Genomic DNA, 17,624 nt, shown 5'->3' with positions numbered 1-17,624 from the left:
TGATTGTTAGGGTCCGAATTTTATTTAAAGCAAGTATGTCCGACTTTAGGGTAAAGTGTGTAGTCCGACTTTTTAAGTAACTTGCAAGATCCGACCTTTATGTGATATAAAGGGTAGTCCGACTTTGTTTGTATTACATGTCCGAATTTTTGGCAAGAAACATAAGTATTCCGAGTTTCATGGCATGTGAATTGGTCCGAGTTTTAGGCTTTAAAGCCTTTGTCCGAGTTTTAACCCCCCACCCCTCTAGTCCGACTTTTGAACAGGGAAACCCCCCCCCACCTGTCCGAGTTTGTAAGTAAGGAAACCCCCCACTTCTTGTCCGAGTTTTGTATATGCCCCACTAGTGGTCCGAGTTTTATAGGATGGTGTGGGATCCGACCTTTTGATGCTCATCATGGTCCGAGTTTCTCTAATGCCTCCTTGGTCCGAGTTTTAAGATATAGTGGACATGGTCAGACTTTGTAAAGGATGCTTTGTCCGAGTATGTTGACTTGTTAACAGAACCAAGTTAATATTGAATGAAATATGATTATCCTGTCACCACTGTATGTGTGTTACTGAATGTTACTTATTGTATGTTGCTGTACATTACCGTATGTTACTGTAATTGCTGTATATTGCTGTATTTATGTGCAAACCATGTCAGGTCAGTATGTAATCAATTATCACACACAGTCGATTGAACACCAAGACTTGTAAACCCTACTTGAATGTAACACTTACATCGTATCGTGTGCAATATATCCTAGGTCGTGTGTAACGGACTTAGACATTTAATAAACCCTAGAAGCAATAACATACCGAGCAAACCAAGGTGAGTTCACACAGCCAAGGCATGGGATTCCTGGGTTGGGAATTGGGTTGGGAAGATTTGAATTGGATAATTACTCGTACTTACATTATTGCTAGACTATATACCATCGTCCTCAGGTTAGTCAGGACACTTACGTAAAACCTACGTAAACTAGTATCTACCACTGTCTCCCGGGTCGGGAGGACACTTACGTAAAACCTACGTAAACTCATACCTACTACTGTCTTCCGGGTCGGAAGGACACTTACGTAAAACCTACGTAAACCCCACGCGTACCACTGTCCTCGGGGAAGGGCACTCACGTAAAACCTACGTGACCTTGTACGTATTCCTGTTCTCGGATAAGAAGAACACATGGTTACAATAGTCTAGTAAGGATAAACATGGGAAGCCCCCATTAGTAATAAATATAATCATGGGAAACCCCCACTATTAGTACATACATACGTGGGAAGCCCCCACTAAATGATCATACGAATTACTGCTACGAACTTACTTTCTGTGAACTCGCTCAACTAGTTGTTGACTCTCTGCTGCATGCCTTGCAGGACCTTAGGTACATATGGAGCTTGCACAGGGAGGAGCAAGTCGTTGTGGACAAGGATCGTGAATGCTATGATTGAACGTTATGACATTACATACTTATTTACGATTGGGCTTTTACTTATTTGCTTCCGCTAAACGTTGAACTATTACTTATGTTTTAATCACCTTTCATATGGATGGGTTTGGTTTAATGACATTTACTTTTACTATATACATTGTTCTATATGATTGGTGGCTTGATCCTGGTCAGTCACGCTCCCAAGCGGTAGTACTCCGCGTGTGGATTTTGGGGGTGTGACAGATTGGTATCAGAGCCATTGGTTATAGAGAACTTGGTTTTAATATGGGAAAACGTTTTTATTAAAACCAGACTATAATCAGTACAGTGCTCAACGATCCACAACGACGCCTCGCTCCACGTGCAAGACTCAACATCCTAGGTAATAAGGTTTATGTTTATTACCTGCTTGCTAGAACTACATAGAACTTTGCTCGTAGTATGCTTAGATTACATTGCTCACTACTTGTTATTGCTTGAGAACACTTGTGTGCTTACACTCTTCTGTCATCGCACTATTCGCGAACCTTTCTCACTTATATTGCCTTTCAGGTGAAGATCAATGGCCGGACGAATTAACTTGACACAAGCCAAGTTGACGGCTCTTATCAACGAACAAGTTGCTGCGGCACTTGCAGCTGCAAACGCAGGAGGTATACCCTGCAGTCGTAACTCATCCTAGGATCTTTAGATCCTACATTCCTAAACAACTCTTATGTTTAACCTCATTCTGTTCTTACACATTAGGTCAACCCGCTCATCAGCCTGTTTGTACTTTCAAGAACTTCATGGACTGTCGTCCAAGCACATTCAGTGGCACCGAGGGGGCAGTGGGACTCCTCCATTGGTTTGAGAAGCTAGAGTCAGTATTTGAAATGTGTGAATGCCCTGAGGCTCGCAGGGTCAAGTACGCCACTGGTACTTTGGAAGGAATCGCGTTAACTTGGTGGAACGCGCAAGTACAGATCCTAGCGTTGGCAGCTGCTAACGCCACCCCTTGGAATGATTTCAAGGAACTGATCAAAAGGGAATACTGCACATGGGAAGATATTCACAAGTTGGAAGATGAGTTTTACCATTTGAAAATGACTGGGTCAGAAATTGAAGCTTATACCAAAAGGTCAAACGAGCTGGCCGTGCTGTGTCCAACTATGGTGGACCCTCCAATTAAGCGTATCGAGTTGTATCTCAAGGGATTAGCACCAGAGATTCAGAGCCATGTGACATCGGCTAATCTTGAGAACATCCAGGCTATTCAACGCCTCGCTCATCGCCTCACGGATCAGGCAGTGGAACAGAACAAGCTGCCAAAACGCATCAGTGCTACCACTACTGCTGTTACTACTTCTGCTACTCCCAGTGACAACAAGAGAAAATGGGATGGGGATTCTAGCAAGGGTTCAGCAACAGTTCAGTCTCAGGCTCAACAGTAGAAGACTGATCACTACCAGAGTCCTAGTCAGCAATCTTCTGGTGGTCACAGGCAGAAAAGGTATCAAGGATCTCACCCCAAGTGTCACAACTGTAACAGGCATCACAGCGGCCAGTGCAACAAGGGTCGTTGCCAAAGGTGTCTCAAGATGGGTCACGAGACCAAAGACTGCAGGAGTCCACGGCCTGCGAATCAGAACCAGCAACTGCAATTACCAGCTCCACAAAACCCGCAGCAGCAGCAACAACGGGGCAACAGGGGATGTTTTCAGTGTGGGGCTGAAGGTCATTTCAAGCGTGATTGCCCCCAGTTAAACCAGAAACAGAATCGCAACAACAACAACAACCAAGGCAATGGTAACAACAACGGTGGGAACAATAACGGTAATGAAGCTAGGGGTCGTGCTTTTGTGCTGGGTCGAGGTGACGCAAGGAACGATCCTAACGTAGTCATGGGTAAGTTTCTTCTCGACGACTTTTACGTTACTGTTTTGTTTGATTCGGGTGCGGATACAAGTTATGTATCTCTTAATGTCAGTCAAATGTTAAAACGTGCACCAACTCCCCTAAACACCAAACATGTCGTAGAGTTAGCTAACGGAAAAAGTCTAGAGGCCACACACATAGTTCAGGGTTGTAATCTTATCCTCGCTGGTCAGACTTTCTCCATCGACCTCATTCCTATAGTTCTGGGTAGTTTCGACATCGTCGTTGGTATGGATTGGTTATCCAAGCAGCAAGCAGAGATCATATGTAAAGAGAAGATCATCCGTATTCCTCGTTCTGGTAAAGAACCTCTCGAAGTTCAAGGCGACAAGAGTGGTGCTGTGGTTGGCATCATCTCCTTCTTGAAGGCCCAAAAGTGTTTACGAAAGGGGCACACTGCCATTTTGGCACTTGTTACTGATGCGTCGACGAAAGAGAAAAGGATAGAGGATATTCCAGTTGTACACGAATTTCCTCAAGTGTTTCCAGAAGATCTACCTGGTCTACCGCCTCATCGACAGGTCGAGTTTCAAGTCGAGCTAGCTCCAGGAGCAGCACCGATAGCTCGCGCACCGTATCGTTTAGCTCCAACTAAACTGGAAGAACTGTCTAAGCAACTACAAGAGCTCTTGGATAAGGGCTTCATTCGTCCAAGCTCTTCGCCTTGGGGAGCTCCAGTATTATTCGTGAAAAAGAAGGATGGCACTTTCAGGATGTGCATAGACTACCGTGAACTAAACAAGGTCACAGTGAAGAACCGCTATCCTCTTCCTCGTATTGACGACTTATTCGACCAGTTGCAAGGGTCGAGTTACTATTCCAAGATTGATCTGAGGTCAGGGTATCATCAGCTGAGAGTCCGCGAGGAGGACGTCTCCAAGACAGCATTCAGAACTCGCTACGGTCACTACGAGTTTCTAGTCATGCTATTTGGGCTTACGAACGCGCCTGCAGTTTTCATGGATCTTATGAACAGGGTGTGCAAACCCTATCTTGACAAGTTCGTCATCGTTTTCATCGACGACATTCTGATCTACTCCAAGAATCAGGAGGAACACGAGCAGCACTTACGTCTTATCTTGGAACTTCTTCGAAAGGAACAACTGTACGCCAAGTTTTCAAAATGCGACTTCTGGCTTCGTGAAGTCCACTTTCTAGGCCATGTGGTGAACAGGGATGGGATTCATGTCGATCCATCCAAGGTAGATTCGATTAGGAACTGGCCTGCACCGCGTACACCAACGGAAATACGCCAATTCTTGGGTTTGGCGGGGTACTACAGACGATTCATCAAAGACTTCTCAAAGATCGCACAGCCGCTTACAATGCTGACACAGAAGGGTGTCACCTACCGTTGGGGAGATTCCCAGGAAACCGCTTTCCAGTACTTAAAGGATAGGCTATGCAGCGCACCTATTCTCTCATTGCCAGAGGGCACAGATGATTTTGTGGTCTATTGTGACGCATCGATACAGGGGCTTGGTTGTGTATTGATGCAGCGTGATAAAGTTATTGCCTACACTTCGCGGCAACTCAAGGTTCATGAGCGGAACTATACGACGCACGATTTAGAGCTGGGAGCTGTTGTTTTCGCGCTCAAGATATGGCGACACTACCTGTACGGTACCAAGTGCACAATTTACACCGATCACAGGAGTCTCGAGCATATCTTCAAGCAGAAGGAATTGAACATGCGTCAACGACGATGGGTCGAGTTACTTAATGATTACGAATGCGCCATCAAGTACCATCCAGGCAAAGCCAATGTTGTGGCTGACGCTCTCAGTCGAAAAGACACTCTACCTAGGCGTGTACGAGCTTTGCAGCTTACTATTCAGTCTGATCTTCCTGCACAGATACGAAATGCTCAGGTTGAAGCATTGAAACGAGAAAACGTCAAGGCTGAAGCCTTACGCGGATCAAGGCAACGATTAGAACAGAAGGAAGACGGCGCCTACTATGTAACAGGACGTATTTGGGTTCCACTATATGGCGGTTTACGAGAACTTGTGATGGATGAAGCTCATAAGTCTCGCTACTCGGTACATCCAGGTTCGGATAAAATGTACCACGACCTCAGAACTACATACTGGTGGCCTAGCATGAAGGCCCACATAGCAACTTACGTCGGCAAATGTTTGACTTGTGCAAGAGTCAAGGCAGAGTATCAGAAACCAGCAGGCTTACTTCAGCAACCAAAGATACCATAGTGGAAATGGGAAGAAATTTCCATGGATTTCGTTACTAGCCTACCCAGATCCCAGCGTGGGAGCGATACTATTTGGGTGATCGTGGATCGACTCACCAAGTCTGCTCACTTCTTGGCAATCAAAGAGACAGACAAGTTTTCCACACTAGCAGACATATACTTGAAAGAAGTAGTCTCAAGGCACGGGGTGCCCACCTCTATCATTTCGGATCGGGATGCACGATTCACATCAGAACTATGGCAAGCAATGCACAAAGCTTTTGGCTCTCGATTAGACATGAGCACAGCTTATCACCCTCAGACGGATGGGCAGTCTGAGCGCACTATTCAAACTTTAGAAGACATGCTTCGGGCGTGTGTTATCGATTTCGGCAACAGCTGGGAAAAGCATCTCCCTTTGGTGGAGTTCTCATACAATAACAGTTATCACACCAGCATACAAGCCGCTCCATTTGAGGCATTGTACGGGCGTAAATGCCGGTCACCTCTCTGTTGGGAAGAGGTGGGGGATAGTCAGATCACGGGTCCAGAACTTATAGCGGACACCACAGAAAAGATTGCACAGATACGACAACGCATGGCGGCAACACGCGACCGTCAGAAAAGCTACGCGGATAAGCGTAGGAAGCCATTGGAATTTCAGGTCGGGGACTGGGTTTTACTTAAAGTCTCACCCTGGAAGGGTGTAGTTCGTTTTGGCAAACGGGGCAAACTCAATCTGCGGTATGTCGGACCGTTCGAAATCACTGAAAGAATAGGCAGAGTAGCCTACAGACTAAACCTACCAGCTGAACTCGGTGCAGTTCACAACGTATTCCACGTGTCGAATTTGAAGAAGTGCCTGTCAGATGAGACCCTCATAGTTCCTTTTAAAGAACTCACTATCGACGAGCGGTTGCAGTTCGTCGAGGAACCAGTTGAACTACGGACCGGGATGTTAAGGTCCTCAAGAACACGAGAATCCCTCTTGTTCGAGTTCGTTGGAATTCCCGTCACGGCCTAGAGCTCACCTGGGAGCGTGAAGATCAAATGAAACTCAAGTATCCCCAGTTATTCAAAAACCGTGCAACCACTACTAAGGCTGAAGCTACTACTACAGAATTTCGGGACGAAATTCCAAATCAACGGGGGGATGATGTGACACCCCAGGAAAATCAGTAAACGATACAACAACTTACCTAGCTTCCTCAGTAACCGCATGCTAAATTTCGGGACGAAATTTCTTTCAAGTTGGGGATAATGTGACAACTCGAGTTCCGAGATTCCAATTTCGCATTTATTGCACGTTCGTTGTTCGTTCAGTTGTTTATTTGCACAATTAGTTTGCTATGAAACTGTATACGTTGCGATACAATAAAGTGTATTGTGTTTGTGCATGGTTATGTGTATGATTTGACAAATATTTAATTGTGGTGGTGAAACTGTAAATTGTATATCTTGTACATGCAATATGTGATAGATAATTCTTTAGGGTGCTTAGTGCTAATAGTGAAACTAAAATCATTCTTAACCCTAATCCCTTTCACTAATCATCACCCAAGAAACTAAGCACGTACTTTCACATTCTTTGATCATCTCCTACAATCATTTGCTTCATCTTTGGCACAAGTCTTTTGCATCAATCTTGGTCTTTCAATTCATCTAGAATCAACCCAAGGTAATTGTTTAATCATTGCTGGTTGTAAATCGTTGATTATGTGATTCATGAAAAACCCTAGTTCTACATGTAATGTTTCTGTGTTTATTGATTCTGATTATTGAGAAACGAATATGATTAGTTGTATGCTCGACAGATTGTTCCTGTAATGATTGTTTGTTGTTAATCATCGGTTGATCGATTATGATTCTGCAGTCTATATGAATGAAATTAGGGTTTTCTTATTCGTATGCGTAACTGTTACATTGTGTTGAACGTTTGCACGATTGATGCTAACCCTTGATTACACCTTGTCCGAATTTTTATAAGACTTGCATTATAGTCCGAGTATTTCACATACATGATGTCCGAATTTTATTAGCTTGCATAGGTCCGACCTTTAGTGACCATATATGTCCGACTTTTTATGATGATTGCTAATATCCGACCTTTATAATGATTGTTAGGGTCCGAATTTTATTTAAAGCAAGTATGTCCGACTTTAGGGTAAAGTGTGTAGTCCGACTTTTTAAGTAACTTGCAAGATCCGACCTTTATGTGATATAAAGGGTAGTCCGACTTTGTTTGTATTACATGTCCGAATTTTTGGCAAGAAACATAAGTAGTCCGAGTTTCATGGCATGTGAATTGGTCCGAGTTTTAGGCTTTAAAGCCTTTGTTCGAGTTTTAACCCCCCACCCCTCTAGTCCGACTCTTGAACAGGGAAACCCCCCCCCCCCACCTGTCCGAGTTTGTAAGTAAGGAAACCCCCCACTTCTTGTCCGAGTTTTGTATATGCCCCACTAGTGGTCCGAGTTTTATAGGATGGTGTGGGATCCGACCTTTTGATGCTCATCATGGTCCGAGTTTCTCTAAAGCCTCCTTGGTCCGAGTTTTAAGATATAGTGGACATGGTCAGACTTTGTAAAGGATGCTTTGTCCGAGTATGTTGACTTGTTAACAGAACCAAGTTAATATTGAATGAAATATGATTATCCTGTCACCACTGTATGTGTGTTACTGAATGTTACTTATTGTATGTTGCTGTACATTACCGTATATTACTGTAATTGCTGTATATTGCTGTATTTATGTGCAAACCATGTCAGGTCAGTATGTAATCAATTATCACACACAGTCGATTGAACACCAAGACTTGTAAACCCTACTTGAATGTAACACTTACATCTTATCGTGTGCAATGTATCCTAGGTCGTGTGTAACGGACTTAGACATTTAATAAACCCTAGAAGCAATAACATACCGAGCAAACCAAGGTGAGTTCACACAGCCAAGGCATGGGATTCCTGGGTTGGGAATTGGGTTGGGAAGATTTGAATTGGATAATTACTCGTACTTACACTATTGCTAGACTATATACCATCGTCCTCAGGTTAGTCAGGACACTTACGTAAAACCTACGTAAACTAGTATCTACCACTGTCTCCCGGGTCGGGAGGACACTTACGTAAAACCTACATAAACTCATACCTACTACTGTCTTCCGGGTCGGAAGGACACTTACGTAAAACCTACGTAAACCCCACGCGTACCACTGTCCTCGGGGAAGGGCACTCACGTAAAACCTACGTGACCTTGTACGTATTCCTGTTCTCGGATAAGAAGAACACATGGTTACAATAGTCTAGTAAGGATAAACATGGGAAGCCCCCATTAGTAATAAATATAATCATGGGAAACCCCCACTATTAGTACATACATACGTGGGAAGCCCCCACTAAATGATCATACGAATTACTGCTACGAACTTACTTTCTGTGAACTCGCTCAACTAGTTGTTGACTCTCTGATGCATGCCTTGCAAGACCTTAGGTACATATGGAGCTTGCACAGGGAGGAGCAAGTCGTTGTGGACAAGGATCGTGAATGCTATGATTGAACGTTATGACATTATATACTTATTTATGATTGGGCTTTTACTTATTTGCTTCCGCTAAACGTTGAACTATTACTTATGTTTTAAACACCTTTCATATGGATGGGTTTGGTTTAATGACATTTACTTTTACTATATACATTGTTCTATATGATTGGTGGCTTGATCCTGGTCAGTCACGCTCCCAAGCGGTAGTACTCCGCGTGTGGATTTTGGGGGTGTGACAAATTTATTTATAATTTAACATGTCCGAGTACTCCCCGAGTACTCTCCGCCTAGACCGGAGTACTCTCAACTTCCTGATCGATCGACTAGGGAGCGCCTAGCGACTTTTGCAACCATGTACATTACACACAACATAATCATCATTTTGTACTTGTAGTCCCCCCATGTTACGTGCTGCAACACATATTCGAACTCATAAATGGTTATGACTACTTTGCAACAATATTTACTTGCTATCATAATCTCTTTTCTAGTGTGATTGTCAAACCACTATATACAACAATTAGCATTTCTTCTTATGTTCTCACCCATTTCTTGATAACTTACTAATTGACACCACTCATTTGGGGATATCGAAAAGCGATGAATTCCTTTTCTGCCTTGACTGTTCTTGAACAGTCGAAAGTATCGCCTCCACCGTGCACCATAGGCTGCAAGTCGCTGCCACTAACTTTCTCCGACGTCGCATGGTTAAGTTTCCCTGATCCGGTACACACACTCTTCTTTTATGACCTCCCCATCACTCAAACTAACTTCACTGAAACCATTGCTCCCACTCTAAAACAATCCTTATCAATCACCCTTCAACATTTTTTCCCTTTTGTTGGTAAACTGGCCATATTCCCTACTAGTACTAGAAAATCCGAAATTCGTTATGTTGAAGGTGATTCTGTTGACATCACCTTTGCCGAGTGTAATCTTGATTTCAACGATTTCATCGGGAATCATCCTCGGGAATGTGACAAGTTTTATCATCTTATACCTCTTCTTGGACGCACCACTAAAGAGTCGGATTGCATTACACTCCCGGTCTTCTCTGTTCAAGTGACGCTTTTTCCCAACTATGGTATTTCTATCGGAATGACAAATCACCATTGCCTTTGTGACGCTAGCACCAGGTTTTGTTTCCTCAAGGCGTGGACGTCGATTGCTCGATCTGGTGGTTCTGATGAGAACTTTTTGGCTAATGGAATGTTGCCGATTTATGATAGATTGTTGAAATACCCCGAGTTAGATGAAAATTATCTAAAGCACACGAAGGTGGAAACGTTTAATGAAGAATATAAAGTTCCAAGACTTTCTGGACCAACTGATAAGGTTCGAGCCACGTTTATCTTGGCCCGAACCGTGATCAATGGTTTGAAAAAATTGGTTTCAACCCAATTTCCGGCGTTACCATATGTATCATCTTTTACCGTAGCATGTGCATATATCTGGAGCTGTGTAGCGAAATTACACATCGATGAGCCAATGTTATTTCATTTCGTTATCAATTGTAGGTCGCGATTGGATCCACCGATTCCAGCTGCTTACTTTGGCAACTGCATCATGCCGTGTTTTTCTTTGGCAAGAAGCACTATTCTAAAGGAAAAGGAAGGTTTCCTTGGCCGCTAAATTGATCGGAGAGAATCTACATAAGACGTTGAACGATAAAGATGGAGTCGTGAAAGATTATTCACCGTTTGAGAATTTGTTTCCGGATGGGTGGCCAACGAATGTGATGGGGGTTGCTGGAACACCAAAACTCAAATTTTACGACTTAGATTTCGGATTTGGGAAGCCTATAAAACATGAAACAATTTCGATCGAAGCGCCCGTAGAGAATCAAGCGAAGATCTAGAAATTGGCGTGTGCGTGTCTGCTACAGAGATGGATGTTTTCGTCGATAACTTCAACTCTGGTCTAGAGTCATACATTTAGGTTCATCACATTACTTTTGGTTTACTTCTTCAAGAATAACTGGTTTATACCAGGTGTTTCGTCTTTTTTGCGGCCGATGAAATTGCAATCGAGGGATTTGGGACTTCCATTTTGCGGCCAGTTTGCGACCACTTTACGTCTAATTTTTTTACTTAAAATTAAATAATCAAACTACTGGATTGTAGTATATCCAAAATTCAACACATTTTATAATCAATATAATCTCCAAATTATACAAGCATAAAACAATGAATTGAAAACAAGCAATACTCAAAATTCGTCCTTTAAAACGAGCTATATCGAACCTGGACCAGTACTTTGAACAGTTTTTTTCAGTGTCATTGTATTCATGTACTTGAGAATTGTGTCGTTTATGAGTAAGGTTCAAATCTGGCTACAATGTAACATCTATTTGTGCACGGTAAAAGGTACAGCACAAAAGAATGGAAGTTTCATTTAACACCGCACGTCATATAGAAAGGGACGTTTACTCATAGCAGAGGTGAAGAATTTCACGCCACTTATAAACATCAGGCGGTAGCAAACAATCAAACATCACCTCCCAAAGCATCTAAGAATTGAAGAAGTGATAGCAGAGGTGAAGAATTTCACGCCAGCCGATCCTCCCGGAAAGTAGGAAATTGCATAGTATGACAATGAAATGACCTGGCAGAATTGTAAATATCATCAAATTGGTCTATTAAAAGTGTATGCATACAGTATAGGTTATGACTTATTACCTGTAACATAGAGAAGAATACAGAAAGAACGTAACTGTGAAGCACCATTGAAACGTAAATGGTGCCCACCATGCTGCCGACAAAGCCTAACGTAATAGGGAGTCTCTGCAAAGAGAAGGTATAAATATCTAACGTCAGTTAATGTGTGCCGGTGGCAATAATATGTTAACGGGTTGGGTTGAACCAACACACTTTTGTCCAGTATTATTAGAGTTAACTTCCATTTTCGTCCCTGTGGTTCAAATTTCAAATTTGTAACATTTCCGTCCCGGACATTCCTAAAACATGCCAGTTCCGTCCAAAAACTAACGTCTGTTATGCCAGTTGCGTCCCTGTGGTTTGTCCAATTATGCCAGCAGGTTTTAACAGACGTTAGTTTTTTTGGACGGAACTGGCATGTTTCAAGAATGTCAGGGATGGAAGTGGTACAAATTTAAAATTTGGCCTCGACTAGCATAATTAGAGAAACCACATGGACGAAAATGGCAGTTAACTCTATTATTTTTAAACAAAGACTAGTGTGTCAAGTAAGATTAGAAAGGTACATCATATCAATCATATTTTTTTTCTTTTTAATATAACATTTCATGTTAAACTAATTGGTCGTAGGGGCGTTTGATTTGTAACTAGGAATCACTACGCGTTTAAAACCATTTTTAACTTAAGGGTTTAAAACCATTTTGATTTTGAACGAAAGTCATACCTTCATTGTTCGTTTTCATACTCACAAACCAACCACTACCTAAGTTTTTGAACCTATAGTCAAAGAAAACATCACTCTAAACAGGGAAGGACCGAGAGATGTTTGAATTACCTCTTTAGATGTCATATGCGCGAACTGGGTTCTATATCCTTTGAGAGCAAAAAACGAAGCGATTATGAGGGCACAACCGATAGTGAAACATATAGCAAACTTCTGAGGCACGAGCACCATGACCGGTAGAAACACAGTGACGGCAATGAACACAAGGAACACCCCAATGGCAAGAAGGATTCCAAATGTCATAAGAGATTTTCCAGTTGGGACATTGCTTGTTGCAGATTGCAAGTTTCCAGGTATGTCCCTCACTCCCTTTGAAACTCTATAAAAATAGAAAAACGATAGTATATTCAATATTCACACAGTAGCATTATAACAACATACAAGAAGATGTAGAGAAGGTATAAAATATAAACCACACTTGCATATTCAACCATGGGAATAATGGTTTATATAAAAGACATCTGAAATTCAAATCAACCAACGAAAAAAGTGTAGTTATCTTGGTTTTAATAAAAGCGCCTGAGACGTGAGGTTCTAGAGGCGATCGGTAAAACTCCTCAGGGCCTTGAGGCGACACCTCATCACATCTGGGTCAAATTTGGTCAAGACTGGTTTCTGTAAAAGGGTGATACGTAGAAACAACCAAAGGGATGAAGAGATTATGAATGGTTTGCATGATAAAAAAAAAGGCCGATATATAAAAAGATGACACAGATGCAGCTTTTGGTTGTACCTCGAGGAACGCCTCGGCATTTGAGGCCTAAACCAAGGTGGTTATTAGTTATTACACAAATTAAAAGTCAAGTGAAACACGCATAACTCTCCTACGAACGAATTATACCGATGTTATTTATATTTTAGGTTGCAATGGCTTTTAACATGATCTTGGCGGCCATTCCAATCACTTGGGGTCATAATATATTGAGTTGTTAAGCCTGCGCTTAGCCTCAGCCCATTGCAGGTTCCTAATCAGGTTAATCAGCTATAATATGCGATCATGATACTTCCATAACAAGTTGAAATTCGCATACGATGAATGTATTTCATTCCTATCACAAGTAGTTTCCTAATCTACTTTTTAGCCTGCAACTCTAGCTTAAAAGTTAATCACTTGATCCTAAATCATCAACCCTAACATTACAAAGGCATGGGAACATTGTGTCATTTCAGCCCTAACAGATCCAAATTATAAATCAAAGGTATGTTTGACTACACACAAAATCAAAGGTGTAACGACCAATATTCTAGTCTGACTACACAATATTCCAATCTTGAGCATTCAAGATCCTTTCCACCATTTTTACCCTATGCAGTTAATATCGGTGATATATCGGTTATATCGGTCATATCGATCCCCTAGTAATATTTCAGTGTCAAATATCGGTACTGATATTATCAGCGATATTGACCGATATATCACCGATATTTGACTGATATAACCTATATATCACCGATATTTGACCGATATATCACCGAATTATTAGTGTTAAATTGCTATACATATAAATTCTGCGTTATATTAAAATTACCGATATCTCACTGAGATAACCTATATCTCAAATATCGGTCATTGACCCATATCCGATATTTTACCGCATTAACTGCATAGTTTTTACACTATAATTACACTAAAAACAACTTCATTTTCTCTCTCCTTTCAATTAAATAATATTTTTTATACTTTTATCATTACTTTTTCTCTCTCCTTCGCCCGCAAACACTTTCAAAATATATTAAAAAATTACAGAAAACAGTAACTTTTTCTCTCTTCTCCACTCGCAACCCCTTACGACCAGTTTTTAATGGACCGGATGTGAATGCTAGTTCACACAAATTCCCTAAACCCTAAGAACATGCAAACCTCTATGAATTTGTTTATGCATAATTCCTTATCTCACAAACCAAAACTAATGAAATAAACATCAATTATCACTTCTAGGGTTTCATATCTCAGCCTAAATTACAATATTTAGGTTTTGATGCATAGCATTGCTTGCCAGGATCAGATAAAGCTACAAATTCAAACACAAAACAAAATGTGAATCCGAATATACAAAATCAAATAACAACTTACACGTTAAAGGTGCCGGAAACCTTATCTCGAACAGCAGCTTCGAGATCGAAACCGAGACCAGAAGAATCTAGATCTTGATTAGACTGTGAAGATGCAGCGTAAGCGTTCCAATCAGCAAGAAGAGAAGGTGGTTGGTTTGTCAGATCGCTGTTCTTCTGGCTCGGACCACCGGTGAACCATGCTTGCGCCGTTTTGTGCATATTTGTCAGATCGCTGTTGAATTCCCGATTACTTTCGGTTATTCACAGCAGAGGCTTTGGTTGAGATTTATGGTACCGACGATTTGCTGTTTTAGTTCGATTTCACGATCGGTGATTTAAGAATAATTATTATGTTGACAACTAGGATAAATACCGGCATTAAGAGGTCGGTTATACCGGTTAAACTGTATATCATGCACGGGTTGGGTATAATAAAGGCCCAATGTTATGAATACCGGTATGAACCTATCGGATAAATCGGATATCGCGTATGAGTCCAGTATAATAAAGGCCGGTAAAACTCAAATATAGTATGTCTTATGTACCGGCGGTAAACCTGGTTCTATCAGTTCAAACCGTTGAACCGGTTTGCATTATCTTAAAATTTGATTTTCTAATTTAAATATAACAAGATATTAATGTTATATTGACATTTCATATTTTCAATAATTAACCTTGTGTCTTTCATTCTAATATTTCATCGTTGTTGAAATTGTTACCGACCTTCTCCAATGTAATAATGTTTATAATAATAAAGATGTTCTTAAAATGCTTAATATTTTACAAGAAAATAGTTGTTTTTAGTTAAAACCATGTTCAATAACATAATTCCCAATTGAGATTGGATTGTTTTATGAGATGGCTTTGTATTTTATGGAATTGTAGGGTTAACTAGTAACTCGATTGAACCACTAGGTACAACCCGGTTGAACCATTTCAGAGTTCAACCCGGTATGATTTAAAAACCGGTTTTAAAACATTGAGTGAATTCGTGATTTAACGAAGACGGGAATGTTTGGGCGGACAGTTATGTAACCACCTTGCGTATTAGCTATATTAGGCTAACCGGTGTGGACTAACGCCTTTAGCCATTTCAATTGGGTGGCGCTTCCAACACCATCCATGTTCCGCCAAGAGGAGGGCGCTATGGCTGCTACGCCAAGATGATGTCGAGCGCTAAATGGGGAGAGGTGGGGAGCAGCCAATCACAAATGTTTTTTTTTTTTTTTTTGCAAATTCTTTTTCTTTTTTTATATAATTAATGGGGCTTTAAATGAGTTTTATTCCACATTGTGCAAGTTAACGATAAAACTTCCCGTTTATGTGTCGCCTAAGTGGCGTAAGCCCCTAGGGGTTTTATTCCACGCCCTATAGCCTTACTGAGGTGATACATACAAGTGTTTTTTTGCGGTTTCTGTAGTTCTCATTTAAAATCTCGCTTATTCGTGAATCAAGATTATTTTAAGAACCAATTTTATTGTGGTTTCAAACTTGAAAGTTGAAACAGTATTTTTTTACATGTGTTCAGTCATACATGGCAAGTCGTTGTTTAACATGTATTCGTATTTACACGGATAGTCTATCCGGCTTTGTCCAGGTTACAGCTTTTGTTCATATGACTTAAAAGTTAGGTGTGTAGTTTCCAACTACTTTTTCTCTTTCTTTCTTAGAAATACAATAGAGGTTTGTATTTCTAAGCAAAAGTTTTAGCATAAGTTTGGTTTTGGTTATTAGTCGAATCGAACCAAAAACCGACAATCTAACAAAATAAATCGAATTGATTAACCGAAATTCGATTGGTTAATAAAATAAATTAACCAGTGACTTCAGTTTCAGCTGAGGCTAATAACCAAACCAAATCATACATACTTTGACAACGTCTGTGTACATAGATCGCCATTCACCCGGGCACTATTCATGCGACTTGTTGAAAAGAAAAGAAAAGAAAAAGAGTAAACTGCCAAAATGGTACCTGAGGTTTGGTCACTTTTGCCACTTTAGTCCAAAACTCAAACTTTTTGAATTTGGTTCCCTGTGGTTTCTATTTTGTTGTCATTTTCATCCAAAAGCAAAATCTGATCAGATTTTTTAGTTAACATACAACTTTTTTGTTTTTTCCCCTTTTAACGAAGGGCAAAATGGTTATATTTTTTATTTTGTTATAATAAAACGTTAAAAGACCATTTCGCCTTTCATTAAAAGGGAGGGAAAAGGCAAAAAAAAAAAAAAAAACTGGATTTTAACTGAAAAAATCTGACCAAATTTTGATTTTGGATGAAAATGAAAACAAAATTGAAACCAAAAAAACCCAGATTTAAAAGGTTTTAGTTTTGAACTAAAGTGTTAAAAATGACCGAACCTTGAAGACTATTTTAGTAGTTTACTCAAAGAAATAATTTAGAAGTATACTCTATTTACATCCTTGGGCCAGGCTTCGCCCTTGGCGGCCCATAGTATGAGTACAAATATTTCAAATTGTTCTCTAGATGAAAACGAAAACCTAATCCTATTTCTTGCCTCCATAGGTCGCCGACTAGTTCTTATTGTGAAATGACGACGGTAACAACTCCACTAACCAGATGTACCACTCTATGTAGGTTTTTATCAAATCTGTAGCTATTCACGTGCATATACATAGTTTAATTTCAGCATTATTATGATTTTTTTAGATAAGTGGATTTGAAATTTGCCTATTTACGGTATCTTTTTTTTTATTTGCGGCTGGCCGAGCTGCTGGCTTAAGTATTGCCAGACAGTAAGTTATTACAGCCGCCACATGAAATTGTGGCACAAAACCAGCTCTTGACTGTCAAAGTAACACAGGACAAGATTGATGGTGTTGCACATTGCTAAATAAGTAAATAGGTATCTACCGACATATTGTTAAGTTGATGTGATCGTTTGACAAATGAATTGGAATCTACCGACCTCTACCCGCTGATAGGGTGAGCTGGTTTGGGTCGTTAACAGGACGATTTGGGTCGAGGCGTTTCGGGTCCTTAACGGGTCGGGTTGGGTTGAGATGTTTCAGGTCGTTAATGAGACATATTCGGCCGAGAC

The 17,624-nt window shown here is 40.8% G+C and overlaps 1 protein-coding gene and 1 pseudogene across 1 annotated transcript; one reads left to right on the top strand and one right to left on the bottom strand.

Annotated features, from left to right (window-relative positions):
- The first annotated feature begins 9,626 nt into the window (after nt 1–9,626).
- Nucleotides 9,627–11,435, top strand: LOC110889722 (annotated as a pseudogene).
- Nucleotides 11,194–14,952, bottom strand: LOC110889723 (protein transport protein SFT2). Its single transcript, XM_022137282.2, has 4 exons — nt 14,584–14,952; nt 12,561–12,828; nt 11,747–11,851; nt 11,194–11,672 (listed from the first exon to the last, which is right to left on the bottom strand). Exons 1-4 carry the CDS (start codon nt 14,781–14,783, stop codon nt 11,562–11,564), a joined length of 684 nt encoding a protein of 227 aa, XP_021992974.1. The 5' UTR covers nt 14,784–14,952; the 3' UTR covers nt 11,194–11,561.
- Between the last annotated feature and the right edge of the window lie 2,672 nt (nt 14,953–17,624).

The sequence above is a fragment of the Helianthus annuus genome, chromosome 11, assembly GCF_002127325.2.
Source record: "Helianthus annuus cultivar XRQ/B chromosome 11, HanXRQr2.0-SUNRISE, whole genome shotgun sequence".
In the NCBI taxonomy this organism is placed as follows: Eukaryota; Viridiplantae; Streptophyta; class Magnoliopsida; order Asterales; family Asteraceae; genus Helianthus; species Helianthus annuus.
Note: the sequence above shows the minus strand (reverse complement) of the source record. Positions and strands in the feature narration are given on the sequence as shown.

Coding starts and splice junctions, on each gene's coding strand:
- LOC110889723 (XM_022137282.2), bottom strand. CDS start 14,783: ATGCACAAAACGGCGCAAGCATGGTTCACCGGTGGTCCGAGCCAGAAG. Junction 11,852..12,560: donor CGCATATGACATCTAAAGAG/GTAATTCAAACA, acceptor TTCTCTTTGCAG/AGACTCCCTATTACGTTAGG. Junction 11,673..11,746: donor TATTCTTCTCTATGTTACAG/GTAATAAGTCAT, acceptor CAATTCTGCCAG/GTCATTTCATTGTCATACTA.